This window comes from Prinia subflava, chromosome 3, assembly GCF_021018805.1.
Source record: "Prinia subflava isolate CZ2003 ecotype Zambia chromosome 3, Cam_Psub_1.2, whole genome shotgun sequence".
NCBI lineage: Eukaryota > Metazoa > Chordata > Aves > Passeriformes > Cisticolidae > Prinia > Prinia subflava.
In genome coordinates this window covers 45,768,942-45,792,193 of record NC_086249.1, presented here as the reverse complement: position 1 = coordinate 45,792,193, position 23,252 = coordinate 45,768,942, and the positions used below count along the sequence as shown (strand labels likewise).

At 38.6% G+C, this 23,252-nt stretch overlaps 1 protein-coding gene across 4 annotated transcripts in view; it reads right to left on the bottom strand.

Moving 5' to 3' along the window:
* Positions 1-531: 531 nt before the first annotated feature.
* ZC3H13 (zinc finger CCCH-type containing 13) overlaps positions 532-23,252 on the bottom strand; it is a 45,855-nt gene continuing 23,134 nt past the window's right edge. For 3 of the 4 annotated variants that reach the window (XM_063392123.1, XM_063392125.1, XM_063392126.1), the window contains 12 exons: positions 21,825-21,998; positions 18,756-19,066; positions 17,283-17,747; positions 16,120-16,302; positions 12,503-13,052; positions 11,727-11,830; positions 10,301-11,317; positions 8,803-9,312; positions 5,627-5,782; positions 4,816-5,016; positions 1,591-1,754; positions 532-1,027 (listed from right to left, as the gene is read on the bottom strand). In XM_063392123.1, coding sequence (XP_063248193.1) covers positions 857-1,027; positions 1,591-1,754; positions 4,816-5,016; positions 5,627-5,782; positions 8,803-9,312; positions 10,301-11,317; positions 11,727-11,830; positions 12,503-13,052; positions 16,120-16,302; positions 17,283-17,747; positions 18,756-19,066; positions 21,825-21,998 — 4,006 coding nt within the window. In that variant the 3' untranslated portion in view covers positions 532-856. The remainder of the gene's footprint in view (positions 1,028-1,590; positions 1,755-4,815; positions 5,017-5,626; positions 5,783-8,802; positions 9,313-10,300; positions 11,318-11,726; positions 11,831-12,502; positions 13,053-16,119; positions 16,303-17,282; positions 17,748-18,755; positions 19,067-21,824; positions 21,999-23,252) is intronic. The other variant, XM_063392124.1, reaches the window with a different exon arrangement.

Sequence of the window (23,252 nt, the reverse complement as noted above, 5' to 3'; positions counted from 1 at the left end):
CCAAGAAGATTACATCAACTGGCTTCCCTTAATCAACCAGATGGGTTACCTTGTTGTAAAAGGAAATCAGGTTTGAAAAGCAGAGCACAAAAAGCCCTCCTGGCTGTAATCAATGACTGCGCTGTTGTTCAGGTGTTTAGTCCCTTTGAAAGCAGCCAGCATTTCCAAAGTGCATTTAGTCTTATAAATATAGACACCTAAAACTGGTCATAAATAATTTCTTGAAGTGTTTCTTTTTTGTTGTTTTGTTTTGTTTTTTGTTTAAACTTTCTCTTTAATCAACAAGAAAGGGAGCCTTAACTGACTGGACTAGGTTTCTGTGTCCAGATATCACATTAAAGGAAACCTACATTAAAGATGGAAAAGAGCTAGAGTTTGATCCAAATCCACACCAGAGGCTACTGTGATAAGAAAGGGATTTGGAAAAAAGAAGGCAAACAGACTCACAGCTATTTAACAAATTTCAGAAGCGTACTGAGGGACCAAGGTGGTGGTGGAAATACCCATTCATAATAAGGAAAAAGATATATAGACAGTTTTCCTCAGTTTAATATCAGTTGATGTTATAAACTGCTAAAACCAAACATCTTCACATTATTACACTTGATGCACCATAAAACAGTTTATGTTACAGTGTAAGGTTCAATATTACAAAAGTTGCAGAGACCTCCACACAGAAGTCTTAATTTTTCACTCCTATTCACATCTAAACCAAATATTCTTAACTGTGTACAAACGGAGTAATTCCTTTCATCTTCTAGAGCTGCTTTACAGCCACCAGTTCTAAACAGCAACACCAACACTGGTAAGTGAGAAATCAACTCAAAATCAAGGAAGTGCCAATGCAGCCATTTCCTCAAGTCACACACACTTCCTGCTGGAGAGCTGGCTGTGGAATTTTGCTGTCCTCTGTTTTTTCCTGCCCGGGAACTTGGCACACAGTCTTCCGTTTGAATAACCGTAGACTCAACCGTAACAAGTCGCTGTCCATTGCTGCGGAATTTGTGTAAGTCTGTTTTGTTGCACCCTGTTGAAATTGGAAATGCAATTTTAAAAAAGGAAGAACTAAAACCAATGTCTTTTAACATGCAAGCTGGGAAATTAACCTCAAGTACTCTCAGTAATTAGAGGTTTAATCATACTAATCATACCACTAGAAAAGACTTGGAGCATAAATGATTTTTCTACTAGCATACAAAACCATAAAACCTACTGCAGAAGTTTTAATTTTAACTTGGATTCTTCCATTTCTTATAAAAGCACATGGAATCTTAAGCAGGAAAGTTATTCAACTGTTACCTTTGAAATAATATTTTACCTAATTATTTTTATTATGTATTCTCTAAATATAGAAAATATATCTCCAGAATTTAAACCCCAAAATGATAAGAAACAGGACCCAGCTCTAGTCTCAAACTCAATCTCTCATTCTACATAAAACATAAAGACCCTACAACCTCTCTAAATAAAAAACAGTTTATTATTTAAAGGACCAGATCTGCTTCAGAACAACAAACACAAAAATTATCTCCCAAGAGTAAAGCTCTGCTTAGGGACACCTGTGTTGCCACACTTTGAGCCAGCACTTGCCTTTTCATTCTTCATGAGCTGCTTACGAATTGCAGAATCCCTGCGGAAGCACAGCGCTTTGCAGCAGGGACCCAGATTGCTGAGAAGACCTGCTCTCTCTTCTTTTCGCCGAAGTGCAGCCATGTTCAGTGCTCCCAGTTCGTGTTCAAAAAGGTTTTCTGCATCTAGAAAGAAATGAGATTTACAGAGATCAATATAAACATAGTATTTTTGAACAGTAACATACAGTCTTAGGAATTTTCTTAACGTTTTACTATTCGTATTTCTGCCTTCTAAACAATATAAAGGTTTGGAAAAGAAAGAGTATTTGAGTTTATAAAATAACATGAATAAATTCTTCACCATTCAAAGGGAAGGATGGATACCCTTGCATTTAGTTTCAGCACTGAAAGCAATATTGAGACAGCAATCACTGGGAAGCCTAAAAATGAAGTGACAGCTTTGGACAGAAGACAGGGCATGATTTATGGTCAGACGAGTGATGGACAAAAGGTGTTTCTTTACCACTTGCATTAATCATAAAGTAGCCCAAGTTTCACTTCCTTGCAAGACATCAGATAACTGTGCCAGTGTCAACACTGTTTCTGAATAGCTATGCAGAACTGAAATACAACTATCTGGAATATTTTTTTTATTTCTGGTGGATGAACCTGGAGAACAAGTCAGCAGCTGCCCATGGACTACCCCTTCCTACCGGCTCATCAAAAGCATTTAGCAGAACTCAAGGTGACAGGACCAGTCCTTCAACACATTTACCAGAAGAAACAGGGTGCAGAAAGAACATTTTTAGAAAAGATAGATCCTGAGGTGAATCTTGTTCTGCAACAAGTCTGTTTCTATGAAATGCAATATAAAAAGAGCACACAGGGCTGGACCAGAGCTCATTGATTTTATAGCCATTTAACAATAAACAGGAAGATTATCATGTAATAGAAAAAAAGCTGGAAAGGTATGTCGCTGAGTCAAATCCAGCTGCCTCTATATAGTAAAGCTGGGTGTTCAGCAGAGAATTTACCACCTCACTCAAGATGTGAAGAACCCTGGGGAAAATACAGCATTTAAAAGCAAAGACTGCTCCAGCAGTTTGGCAGTATGAACACAGAAGAGGACAAAGATGTAATTTTTAAACCACTCAGGACTTGGATGAAACCCAGTAGTTTTTTAAACAAGTTCTTAAACAAGGTGAAAAGAAACAAGGAAGTTACATGAAATGAAGGGAAGGTTAAAGAGAACTGCACTTAAGTCAAAGACAACCTCAATGGACAATCAAAAAATGGAAATAAGTGACAAGACACAAAAAGGCCACTTCAAAGGTAACACAGACAGCTTGCAGCATCTTCTCAGGTGCCAGATGCTTGCTGAGCATATCTGGCAAGTAAGCATGTCCATATCCTTAGAGGAACAATTGCATATAATAGAGGGCAAGTCAGCTAAAAATCTCAGTACCATCACATATACATATTTTTGTTTCCAAAGAAAAAATAATTTAGAAAGCACACCCAGAAACAAGGTGTCATTTCCATACTTTCTGCATTTAATAGTATAACTAGAAATATTTCAATTTGTTCCTCAACAAAGATGGGAACACCAACCTCAGGAATAAGACAGGGAGACAAATTATACCACCATGAAGTCCAGAGTGAAAACGCCACTTTTTCACTGTTACACACACTGAGTACACCTAGCTCAGACTCATTCAGTTTTCAGGTCACCATATTTGTGCCTTTCTTTAGAATATATGTGCTGTGGCTGTGTGATCTCTCTACAGAGAACATTCACCTGGCAGACTGCAGAGGAAGTGCATACACTTGAAAGCCCACTGGCAGTGTAGGAACTCTGATGTGTGTGAGACTGCATACACACACCAAAGGGGAATCAAGAGAGGCACTTCAAATCCCCCATCCTCTCCAGAGCAAGGTTCTGTTGAACCCAAGTATACTTTAGACAGTCCAGAAGCAGTGCTGGAGAGCTTCCTATTATCACTAAGGACTTTATTTCTAGGGAAGCATGCAAGGCTTGCTGAGATTATTTCAGGTATCATTGTAAACAGCCAGGTGGAATGATCCTGCAGTGCAGTTGCTGTTGCAAGGAATCCCTGGTAAGAACTGTTGAATATACAGAAAAATTAAAGCTTACATTAAAACTAAAGACAGAGACACGGTTCATACCTTACTATATCAGTTTGTACACTCAGGAAGACTCAAAATTTTATCTGGCTCAAAAAAAAAGTAGGAGCAGTAGTAACAGCTCACAATTAATACAGTTATACAATTTAAATGACTCAGGCAAACAGTGACATTGATAGAGATTTGCACAGTTAAAAGATGTTTTGGATTTTTTTCCCCCCACTTATCTGAGACTCTGAGGTTAACAGGACAACTGCATAAAGAATAATGTAAAGTGAAAGGTATTCTTTCAAATTAAGAACTAGAATTTACAGAGTAAAAAAACCCATGAACTCTGCAGATACTATTATTAATAAGGCACAGTTTTCTAACATTTACATCCTGCAATAATTTGCATAGAGGTCTTATAGAAAGCAAATGTTTCATAGTCCCAAAGAACCATTCTATCATGCAAGTTGTTGCAAGCAGCTCAGCTGGTTCCTGGGGTGTGAAAAAGAAAAATCAGTATTCTTTCTCATGGGAAAGCCCTGCTAAGACTCAGAAATGTAGTAAACAGCATTAGTACAATTGATGCCTATCCCATTTATCATGCATGTCTTATGACATACACTTTGTCCAAATTCCAAATAATTATTGAATTTCCCACTTTTAGTAGAGGTATAATATACATATTTCACTTAGTGCCTTCATTCTGATCCAAGATCCTTATCTATGATTTCTAGAAAGTATCCTTAGAATGAAAATAAGAAATCTTATTTCTTTCCTGAAATGCTGCCATTCGTTCACTGGAAAAGATATTTAGCTCTCTAAGAAACTGCTCATGCACTTTAGGCTAAGAAAGTATGAATGGTCTCACAAAAAATATTCCACTAAGATAAAAGCAATTTTGTTTTGTTTATTAGTCTAGATCTCCTCACCACTGCTGGAATAAAAACACTAATCTGACTAACATGCTGCTGTATCACATTTCTGTAATTTTCACACAATACTCACTATACACTTTCTGTGGTCTTTGAAACCTAAAATAATGAACTAATGCACATTTCATAGAGACTTTTTCACTACACACAAAAGACAGCTTAACCCCTACAGAAGTTACCTTTAGGTTTTTCTAACACTCTCTGGCATGTCTCCTTTATTTTGGTGAAGAGCTCTGGTCCTGCCAATCGCTTGGAAATGCCAACTCTCAACATAACAGCACCTGGTGTGAATTTTAAGAGCGCAGCCCCAGGCTCACGTGGTTCTTTTGGCTGCTTTGGCATAAGACTGGACCAGTCTACATCTATAACATCCACTGGATCTGCAAAAAAACATTGACAGAGGATGAGTTACCACATTACCACCGCTTACCACAGCTGATTAATTTCACATGCTGTGCACACGGCTGTCTCCTGAAAGCAATAGATATATTAGATGAAAATTGTTCTGCAGTCCTCTTGGACCCTTCAGGTAAGAACGTCAAAACTCACTTGGATGGGTGGAAAACAGGAGAAATGCAAAAAGAAATAGAAATAAAAAGCTATATGGATTAAAAAAAACCCAAACCATGCCTTTCTGCTTTATTTTTATTGCAATCCCTTTGTGAAAGGTTGCTCAGATCCTGCTTAGCCAGCAGGTTTGGACATATTACTTATGCATTCAGAAAAGTCACAGTACAACTGAACATGCTAAGATGGATTCAAATTAAATGTTCAGAAAGCTAGTTCACACTAGAAAGCCAGATTACCCAATTGAACTTAGGACAATTAGACAATTCCATTCTTCCCAACACGCTTGGAAAGCATTCAAGCACAGACAGAATCTCACAGACTGCACTCCTAATTCAGAAATACTGTCAGCACCACAACAGCATTATATGCACACTGATCTAATCTGTATATTCAAATAATCACAGAGGGGGGTTGATATACTTTTACCAGGCATCTTCTCATCCTCCTGTTGATCCTCACGCTTCTCAGCATCACCTGCCAGAATTTCATCCAGTTCATCATCACTGATCGGCTCGTACTCCCCAGCACCAGACCCCAGTGACTGCACATCATTAGTCTTTGTTTCATCCTCTCCTCCTGCAGAGACAGATACATACTGTAGCTTTAAAGCAAATGTATTTGTTTTCTAAACGTGCTGTACACTACCTGAAAACAAAGAGGTTTGGCAAACTAAACTCTTAGCTTTTAGGAACAAGTATATGCAACATAAAAACTGGGATTAACCCACAGAAACAGTGAAGTTATTCCTCCCATACACAATGTGGCAGTTTACATTTTACATACACTGGTCAATTTTTTGGTGCAAACTGCTCAGAGAAGGCCATTTTCACAACATACATGTTGATTATCTGATACCTGACATGTAGTTTATAATAATAAATAGTTTATAAAAATCTAAGTTGGTGGCACAAAGTCTTTCAGATGCTTTAGCACATTAATCTAAAATCAGGATTCAGTCCAAAGATCCTAAAATAAATAACAAAACTCCAAAATAGAAAAAGGTAACAAGTACCCTTAATGAAACAATTATGTACAGCATTTTAGACTCTTTGTAGCAGTCACAAGAAGAGCTTTTAGAAAACCATACCAAACTTCTTTTAGTTGCTACCCTCCCTTCTATCCACATACTATCTGCATACACATGTGCTGTATGTGGAAACATATTCCTTAGGACCCATGAACACAAGACACTCAAACACTGAATTCTGCAGTTCACAAAGTGGACATCCTCTCACCAAGACTGAAAGATCTGACTCAAGCATTTAAAAATTCCACTGCTCTAAACTCAGGCTTTGCTACAGTTCTCCACCACGGGTACTAGCAATGAGTCGTGCCACACCAACTGGACAGAATTTACAGGGATCCTCCTCTGTGGACAACTATTCTGATACCTTCCAGCTTCCTTAGCCATCAGCTTCCATTTTAAGTTTCCCCCCTGTTCTTTGGGTTTGGTTTTTTGGTTCTTTTTTTTTTTTTTTGGCTTGCCTTTGTGGGGGAAGAAAAAGTAGTCACCTCAATTAACCTAAAAATCATCAAGGAAAAAGCAAGTCCAAGACAAGCCAGTAGAGCATAAACAAACGACTCAGACCATCTGGCAATGCTTTGGAGGAAGCATATAGCATCCCAGGCATTATTTAAGCCCACTCCTAAAGCAAACACATTAGGTTCAAAGCATTAAGGTAGTTTAATAAGATCCTGACATATTTTGTTAAGACAATATACAACAGTAATTTCCCCAAGTAAATACCAGATACCTCCCCCTAACACCATCAACATCATGGAAATTTTACTTTGTTTTCTAACAAGTTTTTTCCTTTTTAGAAAGGAGAATAAGGTGATCTGCATTCGATTTCATTTTGTGTCTTACAACTTCAAATATTTACTGTCTGTAAGATCCATCTTCTGCATCCACACTGCTGTACCAGATACACTAGTTCATCAGTACTACACGCCTGGACCCATTAAAAATTTACTGTATTAAGAAATTTAAAATAATAGAATTCATAATTTTCAATACATAATTAAAAAAATACTTTATATTTGGATTTCAAGTGAAAGTTTGATAATTTCTAGACTATCTTTTACCACTCTTATGTGGAAGTGTACTTTTATATTAATTCTGCCTTAAAAACTCAACACACTCATCAGCTGAATGGAGCAATGTAAAGAGGAGTTACAAAGTAATGAAAGACAATGAAGTATACTAAACCTTAGAAAATCATAACCATGCTATATAGAGTATGCGTTAATGGAATGCCATCTAATATTTTAAAAAATAGATTTTCTTAAAAAAATTAGGAATTCCTAAATATACCACAACTTCCTACAGATAATAACCTGCAGAGAATTTATAACACAACCTTTGAAAACCAGGTAAAACAACACACACTAAAACAAGAACACTGAAAGGCTACACCTAAGAACACATTTAACATGCACAGCCTATATGATTACAGGTGCCCTCTTGGAAACAGGTCATGTACCCAAGAATGGCCTTTCATTATCTCTTTTCTCAAGTTACCACATGGTACTCTCAGATTTATCACACCATGCTTTACCTCTAGTTTAAAAGCAGTTAATTCTGTCTATTGCAGCAAAAGTAGACTTTTCTAGGCTCACTTCAAACACTATCATTGTAAAGTGCTTCCACTCCACAGATAATCTCCTTAAATGAAACTTTCTCAACAGGATCTCTCAACTCTGAAGACCACTTTATGAGTAATCAGATACTCCTCACCACCCTCTTGAGACAGCATTTAACTGCCCAAATTAACAATGAACACTACAGGTAATTCTTACAGAGAATGGCAAACAAAATGAGCACATCCATAACATACACCAGGTTACTCTGGACTGGTAGACTCTAGTTTCTTTTATGTTGTTCATATAAAAGCCAACTCCCTATTCTCACTAAGCTCAAGCTTCTAATCCATGTGACAAACTGTTAGGAGTTTGTTAGTGTTTACCCCTTACTGACTTTATCAATTCTAAGCATGCTTCCCCCAGTACCATTAGGGCCAGCAAAATGAAGCTGTATTTTCAGTTGATATTACTGAGATCACCTCAGATAAGGTTAGATTAGGCAAGATCAATAAGATTACCTCAGGAAAGCTATTTTTGGACTACTGTACCAAGCCATACATATGTTTCACCTACTAATCAGATAAACAGTTCTATGATAATTGGGCTCTGGCTGAAAAAAAAACCAAGAAACAATTCCAAGTCAACACTCTTTTTTTTTTTTCACTCATTACCTGTCAATCCCAAAGGAAGAAACAGATCTTATATAACAAGACAATAAAATGTTGGTGTTATCTTTAAGTAAACTGCCTATTCAGAAACATTACATTTTGGTGAAATTATCTCAGATAATTTATGCTTCTTTGCCTCAAGACTTCTCCAGAAATTAAGAAACTAACAAAATTAACAGTAAGGAAGACACTCATCAGATTTCTCTCATTGTCTGCTTCCACAGCAGAGAAGCTGAAGCTAATAAGCCTTTCAGTAGAAAATTATTGCAATATAGCTCAGTTTAGCACTATGCTAAAAAAGAATAAAATATTTGTTAATCCAGGTTCTTTCCCACAATAGCTCACCTTCTAAACTCTCTACCTTTTCGGCCTCATTTCCATCTTCAAAGCCTTGCAAAGATCCTAAATCTTTGTCTGTTTTTTCCTTCTCAGAAGCCATTGAGTCCCGGCAAACACCATCAAATTCCTTTTCGTGATCTCTGTCCAGTTTTGCTTCACTGTGCTTTGATGATTCCTTCTGAGAGGAGATGTCAAGAGTTCTGTCTCTCTCTCTTTCAGCGCTATCAGGCAGCTGTCGGTCTCTCTCTCTCTCCAGCTCCCGCCTTTTCTCCCTATCCCTCTCTCTCTCCCTGAGTCTCTCTCGCTCCCGGCTCCTTGGCCAGTCCTTGTCCACATCTCGGTCCCAGTCCCTCTGTCTCCCCTCTCTCCTGTCTCTCTCTCGTTCTCGATCATGTTCATGCCGATCTCGCTCCTGAAGCCTTTCCCTGCTATCAAAGGATCCGGATCTGGAATGAACCTGACGATCTGACTCAGGGGAGCTTCTTCGTGAACTGTGGCTTCTTGAATCTTGACGATCTGGATAAAAGATTGTATATATGAGCATGACAATGACACATAAATGTAATACCATTTTTCTAGACCAAAGCATTTTAAAGGTTCAGGTATGAAAACACACCTCTCAAAAGCATCATCTTCAAATTATTAGTGCTTTCAGATTGCCTTAGAAGATTTAACCTTAAAAACATGAGGTAACTTTTCTCACTTCCAAAAAAGAACTTTAGTGGCTACTTTCTACTACGAGAGAAACCAACTGAAGGTATACAATCATAGACACACTTAACTCAGAAATTTAGGCATGGGGGGGAAAGAAAAGAGAATCACCTCAAAATTCAACATTTTTATAACAGGTCTTCTGAAAGCTAGGAATGCCTTAGTTAACATTATGAATTCAGAAAAACAATTTCAGGCATGTAACCTGATGTGAACAGAGAGCCAAAACACTTTCGGAAGAAGGTATTTTTGAGTTGATGCTGTTTCAGTTCTAAAGTATCTGATCTGTTGTTTTTTTCACAGCAACTACACACATTAAAAAATGTGACTATTTTGATTTGCAATGAAGATGATTTCCATGTGCCATAAAAATATGCCTAACAGGAACCATAAAAAATTTACCTGATTCTGCATGATTTCAGGAATTTCCATACCAAAATTAACACTAATAATGAATTTAAGAACATTATTTGGATTATAAAGCAACCTCAATGTTCTGTTAGCACAAGCATTTTCTCTATGAGGTTTTTCTGTCCTACAAATTACTTTATTCCCCAGACAGCACAAACCAAATCCAACCGAATGTTTTGGTATAAACAAAATGATAATCCTGCCCACTGAGAATCAGCTTTTCAAAAATGTTAACACTTGCAGGAAATCTTAATTCATTGCAGTTTTATGTGAAGGGCAGACAGCACCTCCCTCTCCTGTCACACTAATCAGAGCCATGAAGAACAATTTGGGACTTATACACAGAATGATAGGTCGGTCTCACTAAAACATATCTTATTACCTGAAGATGTGCTGCGACTGGGTTCTCCTCGTTTCAACTGATCAATCCGGGACTTCCTTTCAGTGATTTCTAAGCCTTTCTTCTCCCTTTCCCTGTCCCTATCCCTGTCCCTGGAGCTACTGTGCAGGATCCTCTTCCGTGCAGTCTGATCGTCCCCACTGCGATGCGCTGACTCGTTGGAGGGGGATCTAAGCCTGCTGGAGGCATGGCTCCGATTGCTACCGAGGCTGCTGCTGCGCTTCTGGTCCACAGGCTTACGGTGTGGTCCGTTCTCTATAGTAACATGAGGGGCTTCCACCTTTTCTCCCCTCATCCTGTGACTTTTTCTATGGGAATCCTCAGTGGTTCTTTCTGGAACAACAATGTCACCACGTTCAGGAACATCTTCATCTGACCAGTCACTAAATGTTGTATCTTCTCTTTTTGTGGGGACTTCTGCCACTGCTTTCTCAGGTGGTGCTTCAATCAATTCTTCTTTATTTACAGGAGGAGTTCTTGGGCCTTTTTTCTTTTTATGATGTGGAACAATTTCTTCATCAGAAACTTCAGAATCACCCTTGGATCTCTTCCTCTTTTTCTCCACATTTTTCCTTTTTTGACCTTTTTTAGGGGAAAAGACCTGGCTTTCCTCGGTTGCTGGTTCATTAGCATACCTTTCCACCCCGCTGTCATCATCTTTCTTCTTCTTCGTGGCCTTTTTCTGTATCTTAGACTTCTTCTTGCTGTCATCATGCATTCTATCAGAAGCATCTCTTTCTTCAGAAGGACGGTGTCCAAGATTTTCCTGAACCCTGGACCGGGAACTTTCTGAAGCATCTGGTTGCTCTCTTTGCTTATCTGCTGAAGAAACCCTCTCTTTAAACTCTGGTTCCTCATAGCGCCGGGAACTTTCCTTCCTGTCCGATTTTCGCTCTTCTTCTTTCCAGCGGCTCTGCCGCTCCTCCGTGACGTGAGAGGGGCTCAGTGACCGGGACTCCTGCGGCCGCACCACTTGGCTCAGGAGCCTGTGCTTTTCATCTGCAAAATGCGAAAAACAATGTGCCTTTACTGTGTAGGAAAGAGAACATGTGAGCATTTTCTGTCTTCTGCATGCCAAAAAGTGTCCATTAAACCACATAACCCATTACTTCAGTTAGATTTCTTAGATTTTTCTACTGCTGCAGCAGCAAAAGACTATTTCCAATTTGGTAAACATGCATCTTAAACAGGAGCTGTGGAAGTCACTATCACCTGGCAGACACAATACATAGTAACAAAATGAAGATAAACAACAAATAAAGACGAAGAAAAATGGCAGTGCTCATAAAAATATGGGGAACATTTACAAAACTTTCCCCATGTTTTCTCTATTTAAAATTGCAAGTTATTTTTAATCAGAGAGAAGATAACCTGGGTCCAGCTGCAGAGAGAGCCCACCCCCACTTACTTTTATCATCTCCACTGTTGTAAGCATCACTATCAGGAGAATGATCACGCCGACGTTTGGGTGACTGACGAGGACTCGGACTGCTTTCGTTTCTGTGACGCTTCCTGCAAAGGGAACATGCACCATCAAACTTTTTCAGGATGCTTTGAGTTCATCATCAATACAATCCCTGAATTCTAAGCACCTCATAAAGAAGACATTTAAAGTGTCATGAAGTTCTGTAGTTTTCTAAGTTGCTATTCCAAGTAATAGCTATGCACTTAAAGGAAATACAACACATACTGGGGATATTTTTCACGCCTTCACTGGTAGTCTTCTGGTGTTGGAAATTTGGTAGTGCAAAGGGTAATGCATGTTCCAAAGAAATTTAATTAACAAAGTCACAAACCCTGACCTAGATAGCTGCTATTTGAATTTCAGACTTCATAATGTACCACAGTTTTCTACTACATTGCCATTAATGACTGTATTATTAAAGGCAAGACAATTCAAGCATGCATAAAAGGGATAATTACATTGTCTGACTCAACTCTTAAATCATATGTAGTTTCATGATTCAGCACTAACAAAACACTGGAATAAGTTCACCAGTACCAATTTGGGGGTTACCATCATGTGCCACACAGATGCAGGGGAGACAGGTCCAGACTAAGACTATGAATAAACAGGATGTCTTCTTCCTTAAGATACTCCTCTGTCTACTAACTTAACAAATTCAACACTAAAAGAATGCCTTTTTTTTTTCTTTGACTGAAGAAACATTTAGATCCACTCACTTGGATTTTCTTTCCTCGTGGACATCTCTTGAGCCTCTTTCCTCTCGAATATCTTCTCTCTTATCCCTGCGGTCTTCCCTTCCTTTTTCTTTGTCATCCCAGTCTCTCTGGCGGTCTCTTTCTTTGTCTCTGTCCCGACCCCTCTCCCTTTCGCGCTCGCGCTCCCGATCTCTCTCTCGTTCTCGCTCCCTTTCTCGTTCCTCCCTCTCTCGCTCCCGCTCCTTCTCCCTCTCCCTCTCCCTCTCTCGTTCCCTCTCCCTGTCGTGGTCTCTGTCTCGGTCCCGCTCACGGTCTCTGTCTTTGTCCCGCTCTCTGTCCCTCTCCCGTTCCCGAGCACGATCTCGTTCCAACTCTCTTTCTTTCTCCCTCTCTCTTTCCCTGTCTCTTTCTCTTTCTCTCTCTCGGTCCCTCTCCCTTTCCCGCTCTCTCTCCCGGGCCCTTTCATCTCTCCTGTCATCAGACCGATCCACCCTTCGCTCCTCTCTCCTCTCATCGCGCTCGAGATCATCACTCCGTCCTTGGTGTCGTACCGGTGAGCTTGCTCTCTGATCTGCAAACAGAAGAAGGTTTGATTACCAAGAGCTAAACAGATAGACACTGCTTCCACTACAAAAATAAAACAAAGAGCCTTTGTCTTGACAATCTAGATCTTGGTTTGCATTAAATGAAAAGCAACTCCCTGCAGAAACTCCAGTATTTCCTTTGGGGAGGAAGGAAGACAAAAAGAAGAACTAATTTTGAAAGAATTTTTCAACATTTAGGAAGTGGGCTTCGCTTACTTAACCAAAAGTTGCTGAAAAGATTTTTAATTTTCTACCAGACTTTTCTGAATGGCTTCAAAAGACAAATGTATGCCTCAAAATGAAGCTATTACAATTGCATTACCCAATGATTCCAAATCTGGTTTAAGATCTTAAAAAGCTGGGAATGGCATGCATAGGAAATGTTAAAATTTCTGTACAAAGATTTTAGTTCCTAAATTTATTAGGAGTCAAGTACTTTACAAGGACTCAACCTATTTACAACACAGAGTAGAAGTTTCTCCAAAGTTAGAAAGACTGGCCTGTGTCATCACAGGAGAGATCTCTTCACAGAAAACACTCAACCAATCTACAAGATAGGGAGAGGCAAGGATGAGATCGGGGAAGCAGAGCTGCCAGAAGTTTTCAAATGTGTTCACTGCAGAGTCTTATAGTTCAGAACCGAGTTTGTTGTTCAGACAGTGGATTAGTCATGGGGAAAACTAAACATGTAGAAAAAGACTGATCCAGAAGGACAGTGAAATCTGATTTATCCAATTATATTTACTCTCCACAGACTTATCTACATTTTTTTCATTGTATTTTTGGATATTTTTGAGTATTTCTGTAAGTTTGACTACTTCATAAAAATTTCTACGCTCACGTTAGTAGTATTTGAGCCACAACAAATCAATAAAACTATTTTCCTACAATATATATTAAAAAAAATATACAAAAGACAAAAAAAGGCATGAACAGAGGTTGGTATTTCTTGCTCCATTACTCTGAGGTTGAGCGCACTCCACTGTAAATTGAGGCAATGTCCACTAGGCGTGAGCAGGCAGCATTTGGACAGAACTAAATCAATAAAATGTGAATTTCCATCAGTTTAATCAATTTTCATCTCTGAGTGAATTAACAATGATTTAGTGTTCCCTTGTTACCATGTAAAATTAAAAGCAAAGCTGAGTGACATTTCTGCCTTTTTAAAAAGGTAAACCATCAATCCACACAATCGGTTCCGTGAACAGGTTTCACATTTTTTTAATGGGGCCTACAACACTATAATATGATTTACTGTGCATACCAAGTATTAAATTTTATAAAGAAGTTCTGTAACTCCTATTTGTTATGTCAGTTTTGGTGACAGAACACCCCATGAAAGTCTTATGTGAATCAAATACTGCAAGCATATTAGACAATTAAATGTAGATAGTCAGCACTTCTTGTGTGACTTCATTTTTTGAAGTACTGTTCCAGTGGTTGTTTGGAAAACTCCCATATTTGCCTTAGTTGAATAAAGACAGCTCAAATTTGCAAGCTTGCATTTTAAAATCACACTCCTTGCATATCACAGAATCAAAATCTATCTCACTTTTTCTCAGAATGACAGATATTAAAACTGTAGTCTAATTAGGGAAACTGTCTTGAATTATAACTCTGAGGATTTATTATTACAGAAAGAGATCTAAACTTTTAAGGAAGAAGACAATAAATTTTGAATGCATGCTCTCTATTTTTCCCCAAAGGCAAACACAACCGATTCAAAGCAACTTCCCTACTAGAAATTTATTTTTTTGTGAATACATGCTTTTATTTCCAAGGTTTCTTCTGTTGATTTGGGGTTTTGTTTTGAATTTTTGCGGGGTGGATGTTTGTTGTTTTTCTTAATAAATTAAGAACTTGCTAGGATACGAAGGGCACAAAATTATATTACATATATGTAGGATTTATGTGGGCTAAGGAGGTGAAAGAGATGAAAGCTAGACTGCAAAAGCCAACCCCCAGGACACATTGAGTCCTGAGGATTTTTCATCTGACATGAAAAAAGGAAGCCTGGAGTTTAGGTCTGTTGAAATCCTGCCCTGAAGATGAGAGAGACTCTGAAGCGGAGCCTTTCACAAGAACAAGCAACAATAGATCTGTTTCAACAGGCTAAAAAGTATCCTTTGAAATGGCAGACAAAAATGTGTCTGAAAAACTGAAATTACACAGCAGCTAGAATATATTTGTCACCTGTAAACCAAAACTAAAGACAGAAAATAACCAACTATAATTTTATGTTCAGTCTTTAAAGCTCCTCTATTAATTTTCACTCTATTTTCATTTCCTCGACTCCTGTTCTCTTAACTGGTGAGCAATACAAATATATTCCAGAGTGTAAGCTGGTACCAAGTTCCTTCAAGCCAACACAGTACACTTTCTGATACAGAAGTCTGACATCTTGTATACTATGTCAAAGATTACTGTAAGTCTTGCATCCTGCTTTCATGATTACTGGTATCTGTATCAATGCTTATTAGCTAATTATTATTGAAAACAGCAAAGCACTCATCACTAATAAACTCCCAAGACAATATATTTTTGAATTAAGCATAAATTTAAATTGTCCCTTATTTTACTAGCAAGTAGTCCGTAATTGTCAGTCTAGGTTAGGCCTTCCCCAAAACACACTCAATGCAAATTACAGTACAAAAGCATAATGTTTCTATACAGACAAATAGAACCAGAAATGAAGTGCAGTCATGACTCTAAGCTTACATGGACTCTAAGCTTAACATGGGTTAACCCATGTACAATGAAATCCCTTGAAGCTTAGCTTGTTTAAATACCAGTTAGATGAATAAACAGAGAAGATACCAGTATCAGGCCACAGGGCTGGAGAAAGGTGACAGCATTTGTGCATACAAATGCACAAATGAACGACCTTTCTACAGAAGTCATGTTCTATCAAGGATTGGAGTAGTGTCAGTGTGTGGTGTTAGATGAGATAGTTATGAATCAGTGGGGGCAGAACAAGGTAGAAAAAGGAGGGAAACACATTCATGCTTGTGCATTTGACTACAGATGCATGAGTAAAAATAGACATCAAAATACCTCTTTCTCTGTTGTCACGCCTATCCCGTTCACCATGTCTTCTTTCAAAGGAGGAATCCCTTGCTTGATCCCGACTGTCATAGCGATCCCGATCAGCGTAGCTGCTCCTCGATTCCCAGCTGTCGTGGTAGTTCCCACTACTGCTGTGACCATCAACCTGGGATCCTCGAGTCCCCCGACTTCCTAATGGAGATTAAGAACAACACAAAACATGAGCTTCCACATGTAAGGAAATCCAATGACATTGAATAATAACTGATGTATTAATATCTAATAAATTTGAATTAACTGTTCATGGACTTAAGATTGTAACATCAAACTCTACTTAACCAACTACTCACATTTAGTATGTTTTAACTGTAAAGTTATTATCTGCAAACTGCAAAACCAAAACTTTGTAAATCCTCATCCCCTGGTCATAGTATGAGGTCTCTTGACTACAAATATCAGTCCAAAAGCCAGTTCACAATTGTTCTGGGTAGGCTGTAAGCTAATAGACAGTGCAGCAAAAATAGGCAGAGAAACCGGAGATCATTCTCCCTGTAAAAATGGTATGTAATTTCCCTAATGAAAATGTCACAACAAGCCTGAAAAAGCCAAATAAATTACAGATTATTAAAAGTTGTTGTTATTATTAATGCATCAGACTCCAAAAGCCATTTTAAAGATTAAAGTCATACTTTTTGGAAATTGAATGGGGCAGGGTGGTGAGGAAGGCAGAGGTGAGTGTGTGTGAAAGATGGTATTCAGGCATCTAACACATGCAGTTGTTTTTGAAAGAGCATAAGAAACTTGCTGCCCAGTGCTTTGAGATACACTACCCTCTATGAATTTTCCACTACACATCAGCCTCTCATCGTGTTTGTAGCCAATGGGAAAACCTAGGCTTGTAGAAACATTAAACAGAGTGATGTAAGGGTAAAGCTTTTTTTTAAAATGGGATGGCAGAATACCAATGTTATGCCACTTTAATGAATGAAGAACACAGAAGTGCTATAAATTTCAAGAACAGTTTTAATTTAATGACTAAAGAATTGAACACAGCTTTAAAGGCATGAACTATTCGGCAGTACGTGCATATCAAATACCTAACAAGGCAGTATAAATGCAAATATTCAATCTTCAATGATAGGGACACATGAATTTTTTAAATTATGCAATACCTTTGTCAGATAATTCTGGACCTCTGCCTCGACTTCTGCCAGTTCTATCACTTCTGCTCTCATTTCTGGAGTCACTTCTGGAGTCATTCCTTGTTTCGGCCCGAGAGCTCTCCTCTCTGCCATGGGATCTGCCGTAGCTGCGCAAGTCGTCTTGATACTGGTCATCCTTTTTATGGGCATCGCGACTCTCCCTGTCTCTGTAGTCATGCGAGTCCCGTGTGGAGCGCGAGTCTCTCTGGTCACGACTGTCCTTGGTATCCCTGCTATAATCCCGCGCATCTCTGGAGTCTCGAGTATCTCTGGATTCCCGTGTCTCTCGTCGATCTCTGGCGTCTCTCGTGTCCCTCCGATCTCTTCCATCACGAGACTCTCTGTCATCCCTGTGGTCCCTGGAGGTACTCTGCTCTTGGTCATAATCACGATCATCTCTTGTTTCTCTTTCTTTTTCTCTCTTGCCTCTTGTTTCTGTAAAACGTTCAAATGAATATTATATACCTGGCTTAATCAGGGCAAGCAAACATTTAGCACACAAATAACACTAAAAACAACATACTTAAAATACACTTAGTGAGTCAAAATTAATACATAAGTAGGACAAGACCATGCTGGGTTATCTATCTATACATCTGGTAAGTTTTAAAGATCTTATTCTGAATATGAATCTGTACAGTTATTTACCTGTTCAAAACACAGTAAGTATAATAAAAATAGATGTCAAATATACTAACGAGTAAGCGCACTTCAATAATTTTAAGGTAGCATTATTATTCCTCAAATCATAGATTCCTCTTATTTTCTACATACACACACCCAGAGACATTTCCAAAACATTTGTGGTACATTAGGCCTTACTTGTAAGGCCTCAATGCCCTACTAAAACCTGTTGGTTTGAGTTTGGGGGTCTGATTGGTTTCAGGGCTTTTCTATTACATATTTGTAAGACTACTGCTACAGGAAGCTAAATTTAGAGCCAGTCTAAAATAGAGCTGATATATATACTCTTTGTAATCTGTCTCTGGAGGCAAACAGCATGTTTGCTCACACCCAAACAGAGGGAATTACTGTTTCTTTGCACACAGCCCACTTAATGTCAGTTACAAAGACAACAGACAGCAATCAGTGGGGACTGGATTTGGGCACCTCACAGAAAAGAGTAATAGTTACTTAGATGTACCCTGCCTTGAAAATCACTTTCCTACCGACACCACCATTGTATTACACAAGGAACACCTACAAAGATACCTACAAGCACCTTTACAATCAGCTGAGCCTACATAAGCAGTTCTGCCAGGGGTACTCTAATAGACAGCACCTGCAAACAGCACCAGCCGCACAGAGTAAACACAGCCAGTATTTTCTTCACCCCCTTGCCACTGTGCTGGGTGTGCACAATGCCACAATTTGAAAATCAAGTTTCAAAATGCAGTTCACAAACAAATAAAAATGATTCTGCAGTGCTATTTGCATTCATACCATCCCGCCTATCATGGCGCCTGTCATGGGACTGTGAAGTGCGATCACGATCGTGTCTCCCCTTGTCTCTTCCCGGAGATCGGTGCCTCGAAGGACTTCTCTTCCTCTGCGGTGGAGAGGAAGAGTGTGGGGGGTAGGGGGAAGCCGACCGCCTCGCAGGCGGGGAGGCTGTCCTTTGATAGGATGGAGAAGGAGTTCTTTTGCGGTGTGGGGAAGGAGAATGTCTTTGAACAGAGGAGCCTGACTGTGAGGACGAGGAGTGATGTCTCGAGGATATGGGAGAATGATGCTGACCTGATGGAGAAGCAGACCTGCAAGGAAGAGTTAAAACAGGTACATGTGTAATAATTTGACTTGAAAGGTTCTTAACATACCATACAAAAAAGCAATTAAAATATTTTTTGTATTCTCTACACTCTGACTGCTGAAAATATGTGCTGCTTCTATAAAACATCAAACTTGACTTTCCTCCAGGGTGCAAATTATATGTTTTCAAAATATGCTTATCTTTAAATGATTATTTTTTATTTAATGCCCAGGAAAGATCTGTCCAATCAAAATTGTATTACATAGCTACCAAAATGTAGGGGAAGGGAAGGAGGAGTCAGAAAAAAAATCATTATCTTCTTTTCCATCCCCAAATGAGAACCATTGTTTTCTTCAATATAAAATTCTTTTTGAAGTTCATAATAAAATTACACAGATAATTTTTACAAGGTGTAACTAAGATTTTTTGTTTGCAACAGTACTGAATTCTTTTACAAAGCAACAGTATCTCCTTCTTACTCACTTTTAACACCTTTTATTGTGAGGATTGATCTTGAAACAATTCTTAGATCCAGAAAAAACATACACATACCTACTTAAAATGTTAGCAAACGTGAATGCTTACACAAACATGGAAATTCACATCTGATAGAGTAAGAAAATGTATACAAAATATTTCTGATCTTTGCAATTCTGTCACCAACTAAAGACAATTTACACCACAGTAAAAAATTTCCTCATAATATGACTAACATGGACAAAAACACACTTCAAGCTTTTAGGCTCAGTAGTGGAGTATTTTTCCCCTTATCAGCATCAAAGTAACTTGCAAGTATCTTTTCTTATGAAATATATACTGTCCTTAACTCCCTTCTTCACAAAACTCCAGAGATGACAAGAAGAAGTGTAGGCGTTAAAAAGCCACACTTGGACAACATATCTTCAAAAATCTCCCTGTTCCTGAGGAAACAAGTAGCCTGCATGCCTCTATGATGACAATTCATACACAAATGGAACAGATGACCTGGAATTAGTAGTAAAACTTCCAAAGCAGTCAACATAAAATTCTCTCAGGGCTAGATATGACTGACAGAATCCAAACGACGTTCATGATTTACTGTCTTTAAACTAAGACTATGTTTATTTTTCCCTGTGAAACCATTATTTTGAAACACAGGGTTGCCAAAATTGGCTTGCATGGAGAGCTTTCAATGGTATGGAGACAAAGTATTTCAAGTATCCTTCCCCGCTTCTAGTGGAAGGCCCATTTATCTTCCCTGCTTTACAGTCCCTTGCACAATACTTGATACAAGTAGGCAATGATGAGCAAAATACTCAATGTCATGTTTAACTCCAGCCAGCAATTAAGCACCACACAGCTGCTTGCTCACTCCCTCACCCATCCCCACAGGATAAGGAGGAGAATGAGAAAAATGTAAAGCCTGTGGGTTGAGATAAGAACAGTTTAAAAACTGAAATAAAGTAAAATATGATCATAATGGTAATAATAATAGCAATAAAAAAGGAGATAAGAAAGAGAAGAAGAAGAAAACCAAGAGGAACAGTGATGCATAACGTATTTGCTCACGTCAACTGATGCCCAGCCCATCCCTGAGCAGCAGTTGGCAGCTCCTGGCTACCTCCCCCAGTTTAAACATTGAAGTATGTTCTATTGTTCTACGGTATGGAATATCTTTTTGGCCAGTTCAGGTCAGCTGTCCTGGCCATGCTCCCTTCTAGCATTTTGTGCACCTGCTCACTGGCAGGGTGTGCGAAACTGTGGTAAACATCACTTAGCAACAACTGAAACAGCTGTGTGCTATCAATATTATTCTCATGCTAAATCCAAAACACAGCACTGCAGTAGCTACTAGGAAGAAAATTAACTCTATCCCAGCTGAAACCAGGACCCTGGAGTAAGTTAAAAAACAGGGAAAAGAGTATAGCAGAGATATTCTACAGATGCCGTACCACTGCTCCAGGAGGATCTATCTTTCCTGTGAAAAATCCAATATAGCAAAAATGTCCATCAGTGGCATCCCCCATAACATAATCTAATGTTGTTCCAGCTGAACTAAGTCACCACAGAAGTAAAACAGTTTGCTTACAACTCTTTGATTGCTGAATGAATGGTGCAGAAAATAAGAATGCCATGCTTTCCATTATACAAACATGGGACCACAGTAGTATTTAGCACTGCTATTCTAAACCTGAGCTTACACTCTTTCAGGCCAAGATAAGGAGCCTACTCCATTTTTAATGGGTGCTAAAACATTTTTTTCAAAGCCCCAAGAACTAACAGATAATGATACCTTCCCCAAAGCTTCCTGCAAGAAACTTTGTACAGCATTGTTTAGCCAGTGGTGCCTGCTCCTCAAGAACGACGTGCAGAACCTGGACCTGTGTATGACTTCACCCACTCCAAAAGGGAGAAATCTGCCTGTTTCCCATCTCAAAGGTAAAATTTTTTTTCATGTTCCACTTTTTAAAAAGGGGAAGGTTAGAGAGGAAGAAAGTTCCCAAAGACTCACAGACTGACTATATCTCATATCAGACTTCTGAAGTTCTACCTGAAAGCAAAACATTTGAGAGGAACTGATAAACAGAAACTTTCACCCTGACTTGTGTTCTTGACATGACAGGTACTCTCAATGTAGTAACTTGGCAAGAAAAAAAAAAAGAGGTCAAGCGTTTGAGGCACAAACATATTCACAACAGACACATAAACAAGTAGTCAAACCAAGAGAAGTTTCCAAACCAGAACCATTAAAGGAAATAAAATCCACAGAATTGACCTCCCACCTGCGAGAGGGTGAGAAGTTATGTTTGTGAGTGGTTGACTTGGCTGGCGCCCGGGAGGTTTGCCTTCGTCTTGCAGCAGGTGGTGAGTACTCTCTGGAAGGGGAAGAATTACTGCCAGAGTGATCTGCAGGACTGGGAGAACGTTTCTGTCTCCGGGAGCTTTCAGACGGATCCCTGGGAAACATAAACAGCAGCTGGTTTAACAGGGCTAAGATGGCATTAGCACATTTCTAAGAAACTACAAACACCTCCAAGACAGAACCTGAGATTACCATATCAAGATAGGTCATACAATCATTTGTCCCACTTATGATTTCGCATATGAAATTACCTTAAGCTAGCAAAACTCAAGAATGCAAGATATGCACTAAATTTCTTGCTACACTGGACTGTAAAAACTAGAACATGATAAAAAAAAACCAAAAAAAAAACCCTTCTTGTAATTTTACCTAACATTTCATGTGGTGGTAAAACAGAATTCTTACCAATGGAGAAATATTTTGCTACCTTATAAAAAAACTTCTGTAATATCAGAACTTTTATTTAAGCAGCTTCAAGCTCAGCCACATTTTTAAAGGCTAATCCCAGTAGCAACTGAATGAAAGTAATCTGTCAAAACCTTCAACTATTTCACTGACTGTACCTCATAGAGATTTGACATTGCAACTTCATTTTTACTATGTAGGGGAAAAAAGACAAAAATCCAGCATTGGAATATAAGTGAAATAAGTAGTCATGACAGCAATACCTGGTTATAGTACAATGATAAGACAAGTACGGTCTTGATCCTTTCAGCACTACCTTGAATGTTTTTTTCTATTGCTTGTGACTTCCTTCCAGTAATGGAGTGTGCAGTCATGAGGGAAATAAATACTTTCAAGTAAGTATGGTGGAATTTATTAATCAATTAAAAATACGCGATTCACTGCTCTTCCAATCCTTAGCCTGCTATGCCAGTTACAAAGTAAGACTTAAGAACATGTACCCTACTTCCATCAAGAAAATATGGGACATAAAAACGTAGATCATGTCTCTTTCAGCTTAAATGGACATGTATGCTCCAGGAAATAATGGAATAGTCATAGCAGTCCACCGTTTTTTAAAATATATAGATATGTATATATGCAAAAATGAAGCAATTCTAAAATGTCAGTAGTCTTTGAGTACTTCTAACATACTTCACCTACTGAAGATTAGGGAGTTTAAATGCACAGTGCACAACTTAAAAAGGTATTAGTCCTCCAAGATTTCAGAAAAGCATGCAATCAGACCAGTGAATGACTTTAATAAAGATTCTGGCAAACAACTTGTTCCACTGGTGAAGATCCAAATTCTTGAGAAGTAATGAATCTTTCAAAGGGGCATTTTACAAACTTACTAAGTTATGTAATTAAAACCTATCAATCTGTTAGTTATAGTTTATCAATC